This window comes from Naegleria fowleri (assembly GCF_008403515.1).
Source record: "Naegleria fowleri strain ATCC 30894 chromosome Unknown tig80, whole genome shotgun sequence".
NCBI classification, from domain to species: Eukaryota; Heterolobosea; class Eutetramitea; order Acrasida; family Naegleriidae; genus Naegleria; species Naegleria fowleri.
The window spans coordinates 25,413-35,615 of NW_025408012.1; the positions used below are offsets into that span (position 1 = coordinate 25,413).

Consider the following 10,203-nt stretch of genomic DNA (forward strand, 5'->3'; position numbering starts at 1 on the left):
TGATCTTCATATGTTTTTAAGTGTGTTTCAGTAATTGACATGATTTGGATGTTATGATTGTAGCACATCCCTTTGATTTCATTTGTCAATATTTCTTTTGTGGCTGTCTTTATGAGCCCGTTGCAGTTAAAACAGCCAATTTTCAAATTACATTTTGGTGACTTAATTGTTCTTATTTCCAAGAGGTTTATCACCTCTTCTAGGTTCTACTATATCTTCTTCTTCGTCATATTCCATTTCATCATCACTATTTTCATTTGGTTTTGGGTGATAAGATTCATCATCTTCATCTTCTACATCATCCTTGGATTCATGAATTAATTGATGGTACGGTTTTGTCAAATGTAATTCAATATTTTCCATTTTGGAAGCTATTTCGTTGAGTTTTTCAAAAATGGTCTGTATGGATTTTGTGTGGTCTGTTAGTGTATTGGTGATGTTTTGTATTTGTTTAGAATGTGATTCCAGTTTGATTGAGTTTTCAGTACATTCTACTTGAAGTGATTTGTGATTCTTTTCTAATGCTGAGAGGTCATTATTGAATTGGAAATTATTGGTTGCACCAGTCACTTCGTTTTCTTGTTGTTTTTGAATTTTTCTACCAAATATTTGGTTGTAGATATGAGTTTTTTGAGGTTGGTTTTGTGCCATTTGGTGGAGTGATACTTGTTGGGAATTTTGTAATTTTTTCCAATTCTGCAACATTAGTTGCTTTGTAATTGGCTATATAATAATGCTCTCCAGGGCGATATGGGCTAGGTTTGTTAATAATCTCTAAGTGGTTTGATTGGAAGACACAGTTGCTTTTTTCCACCATCTTTTGTATCGCAGTTTTGATATCTTTCTCTGTGTAGAGGGATGAAAAATTGCAAGAGCAGTTAAGCTTAGATTCTGTTATGATCTGGTCAATGGATCGGTATTCAGAATATTTCCTTGCCATAAAATATTCTTTATCTTCAAGAGATTCAACTGCTATTCTGATTTTATAAAGCTTTTGGACTCTGTCATAACTGGTATTAGTTTCTTTAACTCCATTAGTTCTTTTCCAAAAATTTTTGATAATGTGTAGTATACTTCATCATCTCGTCATATGATGAAGTATGATATTTGAGGGTGTGTTCAGCTGGTGAGAAATTCATAGGAGTCACAACGTATTTGAATGGACTGGAGTCTCTTGTTGATTGTGAGTTTAAAATTCCCAAGGTTGATACATAATCTTCATGATTGTTACAGACAAGTTGGAGTACGTGCGTCTTGTTGTTAGGTATGTACCATGATGTAAGTTTTTCTTTGACTGCATCTGTAATAAATTCAGTGATGTCTGAGTCGATATGCTTACTGAGGTAAATAGATACACAGTGAGAATAGTTAATTGTTTTAGCTCTTTTAGCAGGAGGGTACATGGTTGTTGTTGTATTGTAGGATTTGATTTGCGGAGTTTTTTGTTGGATCAAATGTAATGTTCTTGGCTGTCTTGGCTATTTGCAAGTATGACGATTGCGATTCATTCAGGTTGAAGCTGGTGTTGATAGGTGGGCTCTTAGATTGAAGCTGGGGTTGACTTTGGGGCTTTGAAGTTGTTTCAATTGGTTTGATGAGGTTTGTGCTTGTTTCAATTGGTTTGGTGAGGTTTGTGTTGGTGATGAAGTTTGTTGTCTTATTTTGATTGTTGATTTTCGATTTGTTTGTTGGATGTGTAATATTTTTGATTTTAGATATTTGGTTTGATGGTCCATCAGTTCGATAAGGATGTGCAGGGGATGGAGTTTGTTCTATGAGTGTTGTTTTTGGAGGAAGAGGTTGTTTAGGTTTAATTGGTTGGTTGCTGTCGGAGACTAATTTAACTGACTTTACCTTTTGTTTCCGATTATTGATGTGGTTAGATAATCCGTCCAATGTTTTTGAGAAATTCTCAATATGTTTAAAGATGATTCCGAAAGCTTCTGAGTGGGTCATCAATGTTTGGTTGATACTATTCATTACAACGTCTTCATTTGTGTTCATTTTTTTTGCGTCGAATTTACAAAAAAAATGTCCTCCCAACAACAACAACAACAACCAAATCTTCCCCGCACGTGCGTCCGTTTGAAAATTGCCAAGTGTTCCACTCGGAGGAAGGAATGGAAATTTTATGAAAATCGTTTTAAAGCATTGACTAGTTGTAGTAATAGCACGGAACAATGTGAAGATTTAGAAGAATGGACTCGCTTGCTTTCAAAAATAATTCCATCGGAAAAGTATCTTTTTCAATCAATGAAAAATGATGATGAGAAGGAAGGATTGATTGGAGAATCTCGTGAGTTGGGTTTAAAAATTGGAACTTTTAACGTCTTGTTTGATTTGGTGCCGTTTTTTATTAAACCCATCATTCGGTCGAGACAACGCTACGCATACACAGTTCAGTTATTGAAACAAGAAAATTTCGATATTCTTGTGTTGAATGAAGTTACTGCAGAGTTTTTGAAAATCTTGCAACAAGATGAGTTTTTCAAAACGAATTACTATTTTAGTGACATTTTTAAAGTTGAAAATGATCATTCATTTGGCAGCTTGAGAACAAGTGACACTTTGAATGAATCATTAGGAAGAAAAATGGGAAACTTAATTCTCTCAAAATATGCTCCAGATTACATGTATATGGAATTGAAAATCCATGAAAGTCGTCCAGTGATTTATGCCTTCTTTTCACATGTGCCCAAAATGCATTCGAACATGTTCAATAATAGAACTACCGTCACCGATCATTCCGCACAATTATGTATCATTGGAGCACATACTACTGCCATGACAGAATTTGCAATGAAGCGGCGGCATGAATTATTGGCCATCATTTCTCATCCATTGTTGCAAAGAGCTACAAAAAATGATGAAGGTTCCACTAACTCAAAATTAGATGTTATTTTAATGGGAGATTTAAATTTGCATGATGAAAAGGAAGACGTTGTCATTTCTGATATGAATTTTATTGATGCTTGGAATGAGACACGAACTTCGAAAGGTTACACATTTGATTCGAGTTTGAATGATTTGGTGCGATGGATGTTTTATGGAATGGAAATTCGAAGAATGAGATTAGACCGTATATTAATGCATGAATCGAGCTTGTGTGCTCCATCTTGCAAAGTTAAATTATTTGCCAATCGGCCGTTGAGAGAATTGTTTTTTAGCAACAAGAGATCTTTGCCACATCATCAAGAGTTGTTGAATGAGGTCACGAATAATGATGAACCCCGGATTACTAATCGTGCCAAATGGAGAGTGCCATTGTGGTGGAAGATCGTTCGTTTCTGTTTGAATGCTTCTTCCTTAATGAAGGTGGATTCTGGTTATGACTACTTGTTTGCTTCTGATCATTTTGGATTGAAAATGAGAGTGGTTCGATGTGACAATGAGCAAGAGAGAGATGAATTGAGACGTCGAGTATTGGCGAGAGAGAATAATTATTGCGATTTTGATGAAACAAACGGAGTAGATGAAAAGGACCATGATGGAATGGAGGATGGAGGTCCTTTTTCAAATCATCGATTTTATGTGGTTGTGACAAGCTTCATTCTTTTTGGATTGTTGTGGTTTCTTGCCAGGTGGCTATTCTAGAGAATACCCTCAATTTAACATCCTCCCAACAGAGTAATCCTGGGATCATAGTATTTCTATCATGCAAGGAAAGTAAATTGTCTGCGTATTGTCTTGTTTATTGGATGCACATGCTCATCAATTCTGAAGCGCTGTTGGGGTTGTTTGCAGTTGTTGAACAGTTTGCAGTTGTTGCTGAAGTTTAGCAGTACGCTTTGTAAATATTTTCAAATAGGCCTGTGTGACTTTGATATATCGATCAAACGACATGTATTCCATGATTTGTCTCTTGGAATACCTTTCATTGATGGATGGCCAATATCTGATTAAGGTTTGAATGCAAGCCTTTCTGAGATGATGATAAGGAGAGGATCGGTCGAGGAAGAATGACTTTTGGAACTCTAACACGTTTTGCTCATTCAATCCATCAACAATAATTTCTTGACATTTCACGCTAATGGGATGATTGATGTCCATTGAATAGAAATTCCATCTCGTCAAGAAGCTAATGGCATTGTTTTTGTGAGCTCAACTTTGTCAGTGTACAGATATCTGATAAATTCCTCTTGAGCACGAATCTCATTTTCATCAGCATCTGTGATAAGCAAATAATAGTCATTGAATAACGTACGTATTAGGCATAATGTTGCAAAGAGAAATAAAAACATGCATACTACTTACATTCATAAATTTCAACCCGTCTTGAATCCATGTCACCCATTCCAGAAGTAAATTTAAGTTTGAAAAAGTCACATTTCACAGCAAGGATAGCCTTATGAGCATACAATACCCTGGTGCCTTCTTTGTTGAGCAATAAAGTAACATCTCCCATGTTTCCATTAGATTTTTGAGTGTTGTTAAATAATTGTTCCAAATTTGTTGAAAATGATGAGGGAGGAACTGAGATGTCACTTGAGCCTAGGCAGTGATAATTCTCTCCATATGTTAGAGTTTCCAGTAATGCCTCCCTTGAGAGTTGATCAAAGTTTGCAATTTCGCTAATGGTATAGGTCTTTTCGATTTTTCGAATTAATGCAATGCAATGTCTGTACAAGTTAATAATCAAAGGATGCTTTTTGAGAACCTGGAGAGCTCCCAATACATTGACAACTGTTGTGTTGGTGATAGATGTAAGAATCTTTTGTAAAATTAATTTGATAAATCGAGTGGTGTTTGAAGTGTCCTGAGACGACGCAGAGAAGTCTAGGCCACTATTTTCTGTAATCCACTGTATAATTTTGAGATCGTCCTGTATAGAGTTTGGGCTATCTCTGTCCTCGACCACGTCTGTACAGATGTATGTTAATAGCTTTAGAATAGAATTGCTCGAAAGTGTTGCAATAGGAGTTAAGTCAATTATCTTCATGGTTCTATCATCACCACCAGATTTTCTCTTCTTGGTAGGAGGTTCTGTGGAGGAGCCTACACTGCTCTCTTCTGTGACCTCTTTTGAATACTTCTCTAGGAGTGGAAAGCGTGTTATCACAAAGTCGTAGAGAATGGGGAATTTCTTTCCATCGCTACAAATAATGAATGAATCAAGAAGAGGAATCAAATTCGAATCTTCAAAGTTCAACATCTTTCCAAAAGTGTCATCGTAAATAGCTTCATTATACTCTCTATCTTCAGCCTCCACCATTAAGGTGTCTCTGCCACAATATACAGCCTTAACACGATGTTTGAATGTGCGCGTAAATTTGTCCACTCGTTGACCTTCTCCTGTACCTAATTGACCACACTTGTTGGATCCTGTCAAGAACATTTCCATCTTGTCTGTGATGGCAATGGAATAATACGAGTAGCAATAAAGATCTTGTACAAAGTGATGACTAAGAGAAGAGGCCGAGATGGGTATATGCGTAAAAGTGAAAAGTCTAGGTGTTTGTTCACCACACGACAACTGGCCGTCACCATTCCTGCCACAAATATAAACTTTTCCACTTAGAGTCAAAAAGCAGAGTGATGGAAGCCACATCTTATTTGCTTAATTGTCTCATTGAGGGAGTATCAATTTTGATAGGGTTATTCACACTTTGTTTACCTAGTAGTTGTGGATCAAAGCCAAGTTGGCCATTCACACTTGTACCAGAGCCCCATAATTCTCCTGAAGCGGTTAAAAACAGAGAATGAAATTCTCCACATTCTATCTGTACAATATTGAGTCTAGAAAAGCTTGTTTTGAGTGGTTTGAAGGATTTCACTTGGAGAGTGTCCACTCCAAGTCCACATTGACCTCTTGAATTATCTCCACACGAATACACACCGTCGGTGGTTTTGATAAATGTAAATTCAGATCCACAAGAAGCAAACAAAATTTTTCCTGAAAATTGAGCTACAAGGCGAGTGGGAGAAGGATAAATATTGGCTGAAGGAAGTGACATTTGGCCAGATTTGTTTTTTCCACAAACCCACACATTATCTGTAGCTTGATCTGTAATGAACATGGTATGATATCTGCCACATTTTACGTCTCTAATTAATTCTTTTGGTATTCCATTCATGCTAGATTCTACCATTTTGAAAATTGGAAATACTTTTGTGAGATTTCCCTGTTGCAACGTGAACAACATTCATCAAATAAAAAGGAATGAATTCGAGTAAAATGACAGTGGGTTTGTAACAAACACGTATGTGTGGAAATTTTCAAACATTTTACCCAATTTTGAGCCACAGAATTTTCAAAATAAATTAATTGCATTATTATATGATCATAAATTGAAATATTACGATAACTATAAATTAATTGTGGTGTGTGAATGACTTACCATTGCAAGTTGGCCGTAATTATTCTTTCCACATGCATAGATTTGATTGTCTTTCGTGATGGCTATAGTATGATAATGTCCACAAGCCATGATTTTAATATTTGATGGCACAATGGCAGGGTTGTTCATACGCGTAAAAGACGTAACCTTTGAACTATCAGAAACAATATTTCCAATTCCGAGCATACCAAATGCATTGCTACCAGTAACATAGTACGATGAAGAGTCCTCACTAGCACTTGTCGCATTACCAGAATTAGTACTTGAGTTACTGCTGCTTGCTTTGCAAATGTGAGTTGTAAACTTTCTTCTTCATACAATTCATCATCACTGGAGTCATCAAATTGTTGTTGCATTTCTTCAAGCTTTCTCTTGGAGGGCGTATAGGAGACATGGTATCATAGCCTCCATCAAACGTTGGATCAACGGATGACATAACGGGGTTACTTCTAATAGAATTTGTTGTTGTGGATTGAATACTATTCAACAGATGATTGGAGATACTTTCCGATGACTGTTGTTGATTTGTGCTCGATTGGAAGAGCCGGGTTAAAGTGTTCGGAAAGACAGGATGAGCAGATGATGGAAGCGATGATTGAATCGGTGTTATTTGTTCATCATCCTCTCCATCATCATCATCATCATCCAGTAAAACAATTTCAGGATGTTGTGAGGGAAGCATCTTTGAAAGAGTATTATTGCTGTTGTTGTTGTTGATTGATCACTCAAAGAGAAAATTTTAACGCAGAGTCAAACGTTTGCACCTCCTGAAGAAATTCAAGCTCTGCAGGATGTATTTTTTTGAAAGACGTCTTAATAATTGGATACTCTTAAAAGTTAAACTCTATAATTTTGAATGCCATCATGAAGGTATAGGTGCAAAGAATTGAAACTAAAGTTTTGGTCTTCACAACCACTAAACTGTGGTTACCTGGTGAGGTTCATGTTTACAAATTCCAAAAAAAATTGGCTAGTAGTTCCACAAGTAACAAGGTATCATTCAATGAACATTTCAAACCTTTAACGTCCGTAGATTTGTGTTGAAATGGTAAATTGCATCAAATGGTTCGAAAAGATTGTTGAAATTGTACTTTTATGATTTGTGTTGCAAAAATGTTTTTCATTTGTACATCATTAATGATCCGCATCTTTACAAAATGAAGGAAACACCAATCGTTATCCACCTATCACTCATATTCCCACAGTAGTGTCCTTAATTCTGTGAGACATTGTATCCTTGTGTTTCATGCCATTGTTTGACATTGTTGTTTGACATTTCCGCGGAATCAAGAACCACAATTCTTGCAGCTAGGGTATGTTAGAAGTCAAAAACACTAAAAAATATATCGCTGACGATTCACCACATAGAGCAACCCTTCCGTTCGTTTTTTTGACATTTCCGCGGAATCAAGAACCACAATTCTTGCAGCTAGGGTATGTTTGTTGATGCTCTATGATCATCATCGTATCCCACTTACAATTATTATATTCAAATCCCTTTGGACCTCTTCTTTTCAGAAAGTCTGTGGTCATATAATTGGACTATTTCTATTTGAATACAAACAAACACGTTACGAATCGTACATATTCGTGGTGTTCTTTGTATTTCTGAATCCCAAAGTTCATCAACCTCAAAACATCATCACTCTCCTCCTGTTCCCAATACTGGACCCGATATCGATATCCGCTCTCTATCTCCTTGTTGTCATTCCTATCAAATTTGGACTCAAAAATCGTCATCACGTGGTCCATCATCATCACCATCTCCAACAACACGTCGACAATTCATCACTACAGAATAATCCATTATAATTATTATTATTATAGTTGTCATCACCAAATTTTCTTTTACTGTACCATACCAAATATCCTCCTCATCACTCTCTTTTCATCGTACACTATGAATTTTAATATCAAAAACATTGGAAATTTATGGGATGAGATTTGTAACTTGATCATCCGACCCCAACGATGTATCTATGAACCCTCTATTGCACTCGGACCTAAATTATTTACTCTTGATAATCGAATTTTTGAAAGAAAGGATTTTCAGTTGACAAACTCGAGAGGAAAAGTTATTGAATGCTCACATTATCAACCTATTGAATCGCAAAGAACAAAGGAAAAGTTACCTTGCGTGATTTATTGTCATGGTAACTGTGGATCAAGATGTGATGCATTAGACGCTGTCAGGTGAGTGTCAAAGTTGCTTTGGATTTATCGCACTTCAACTTTTATGATTGACATTGTGCTTGATATTTATATTGGTCTAATTGGAATCATTCGTCAAAAATATCATTTGCCCCACAATTTTCAATACTGCACGTGCCATTCGTGTGTGATCATGACCCACATATCACATGACCTGCTTGGTCTTTTGACAACACAATGATGATCATACATTCTTGTTCTCGACACTCAACTCCCGTTTTCAAATTCAAAACTACAACACATGACAGTATTTTACTTCCATACAATATAACAGTGTTTGCTTTTGACTTTACAGGATCTGGCTTATCTGAAGGAGATTATGTGTCACTTGGAAATTACGAAAAGCAAGATGTTGGAACTATTGTTGAATATTTATGGTCAACCAAGAGGGTGAGTAGAATTGGCTTGTGGGGCCGATCGATGGGTGCTGCTACATCCATCATGTATGCATCCATAGATCAAAGTATTGCTGGAATTGTTGTTGACAGTCCATTCACATCTTTGGAAGATTTAGCAATGGAACTCGTTCACTCGTATCAATCTTGGATACCGAAAAAGATGATCAAAATGGGTATTAATCTTATTAGAAAATCAATTATTGGAAAAGCTGGTTTTGATATTCGTTCATGTGCACCTATTGAATGTGCTGGCTCCTGTTTTGTTCCTGCACTTTTGCTCATGCCGAGAATGATGATTTTATCAAAATTCATCACTCTGAAAAGCTCTATGAAACCTATGCAGGTGACAAGAATATGATTCGATTCGAAGGAGATCACAATAGTGCAAGACCCGATTTTATGTATGACTCTGTGTGCATCTTCTTCTACAATGTGCTTGTTAGCAATGATAAGGAATTGGAAAATAAGGATATTCCAAAAGGTTCAATGGCTCACAAGAATGACGTAGGAGTTGTGACAGAAAAAGGTCGACAAAGTAAGTATCATGACTAATTAGAATGTATTCCATGTTAAGATGTCCATCACTTTTGAATCCATTCTAACAACACACCATATTTTTCCATATGATGACACCATACCCAGTTGCTCTTGAACATGGAGAAGGAGAATACTTTACTGATTTTTAGATTCTACCTCAGAGTCACCAGCGAAAAAGAACCCTTCTGCATCCTCAAAAATTTCCATACCAAGAGAAGCTGCTCACAATGACTCCTTCTTCCAATCACCTTCCTATCCTCAAATGATTGTTCCAAGCTCTCTCAATGACAATTATGAAGGATTTGGAAATAGTGACGAAGATGAAATGCTCTTCCTAGCTCTCATTGAAAGTGTCAAAGAAGAGCTCAATGTCTGTAAGGATGAAAATGAACGAAAAGAACTCGAAACTCGATTGAAAGAGCTCTACGAACAAGCCAAAGTCAATTCTGCATTCCTATAAATTTAATGTCTTGCAGCGAGTGAATCTAATTAATTATTGAGCGACTGTTCGCGAACAATCAACCTCTGCGAAAGAGACATGATTCTCTCTCAATGGACAAACCCGCGCATGGAATCATTGCTTGTTACTGTACAGTCTCCACCACGCGATCCATTCGAACCTCGAAAAATATACCTCTCTCCATTTGGCAAACCCTCCCTACGGAAATGTCACTAAAAAATGCGGCCAGTGGGTTTGAGTAGTTTTACTGCGGCGGCCG

General features: G+C 36.6%; 6 protein-coding genes across 6 annotated transcripts; 2 read left to right on the forward strand and 4 right to left on the reverse strand.

Moving 5' to 3' along the window:
- Window positions 1-162: 162 nt before the first annotated feature.
- Window positions 163-651, reverse strand: FDP41_010228 (uncharacterized protein; the record flags this gene model as incomplete). The annotated part of the gene is made up of 1 exon (XM_044700503.1): window positions 163-651. The coding sequence occupies one exon, from the start codon at window positions 649-651 to the stop codon at window positions 163-165; it is 489 nt and encodes a 162-aa protein (XP_044556212.1).
- A 735-nt stretch (window positions 652-1,386) lies between these two features.
- On the reverse strand, window positions 1,387-2,004 carry FDP41_010229 (uncharacterized protein; the record flags this gene model as incomplete). Its single annotated transcript, XM_044700504.1, has 1 exon — window positions 1,387-2,004. One exon carries the CDS (start codon window positions 2,002-2,004, stop codon window positions 1,387-1,389), a length of 618 nt encoding a protein of 205 aa, XP_044556213.1.
- Window positions 2,005-2,031: 27 nt separating this feature from the next.
- On the forward strand, window positions 2,032-3,594 carry FDP41_010230 (uncharacterized protein; the record flags this gene model as incomplete). The annotated part of the gene is made up of 1 exon (XM_044700506.1): window positions 2,032-3,594. One exon carries the CDS (start codon window positions 2,032-2,034, stop codon window positions 3,592-3,594), a length of 1,563 nt encoding a protein of 520 aa, XP_044556214.1.
- A 476-nt stretch (window positions 3,595-4,070) lies between these two features.
- FDP41_010231 (uncharacterized protein) lies at window positions 4,071-5,335 on the reverse strand (the record flags this gene model as incomplete). Its single annotated transcript, XM_044700507.1, has 2 exons — window positions 4,071-4,168; window positions 4,255-5,335. The coding sequence occupies 2 exons, from the start codon at window positions 5,333-5,335 to the stop codon at window positions 4,071-4,073; spliced, it is 1,179 nt and encodes a 392-aa protein (XP_044556215.1).
- A 214-nt stretch (window positions 5,336-5,549) lies between these two features.
- Window positions 5,550-7,020, reverse strand: FDP41_010232 (uncharacterized protein; the record flags this gene model as incomplete). Its single annotated transcript, XM_044700508.1, has 3 exons — window positions 5,550-6,122; window positions 6,339-6,648; window positions 6,731-7,020. 3 exons carry the CDS (start codon window positions 7,018-7,020, stop codon window positions 5,550-5,552), a joined length of 1,173 nt encoding a protein of 390 aa, XP_044556216.1.
- A 1,218-nt stretch (window positions 7,021-8,238) lies between these two features.
- Window positions 8,239-9,944, forward strand: FDP41_010233 (uncharacterized protein; the record flags this gene model as incomplete). The annotated part of the gene is made up of 4 exons (XM_044700509.1): window positions 8,239-8,531; window positions 8,798-9,209; window positions 9,272-9,482; window positions 9,634-9,944. The coding sequence occupies 4 exons, from the start codon at window positions 8,239-8,241 to the stop codon at window positions 9,942-9,944; spliced, it is 1,227 nt and encodes a 408-aa protein (XP_044556217.1).
- Between the last annotated feature and the right edge of the window lie 259 nt (window positions 9,945-10,203).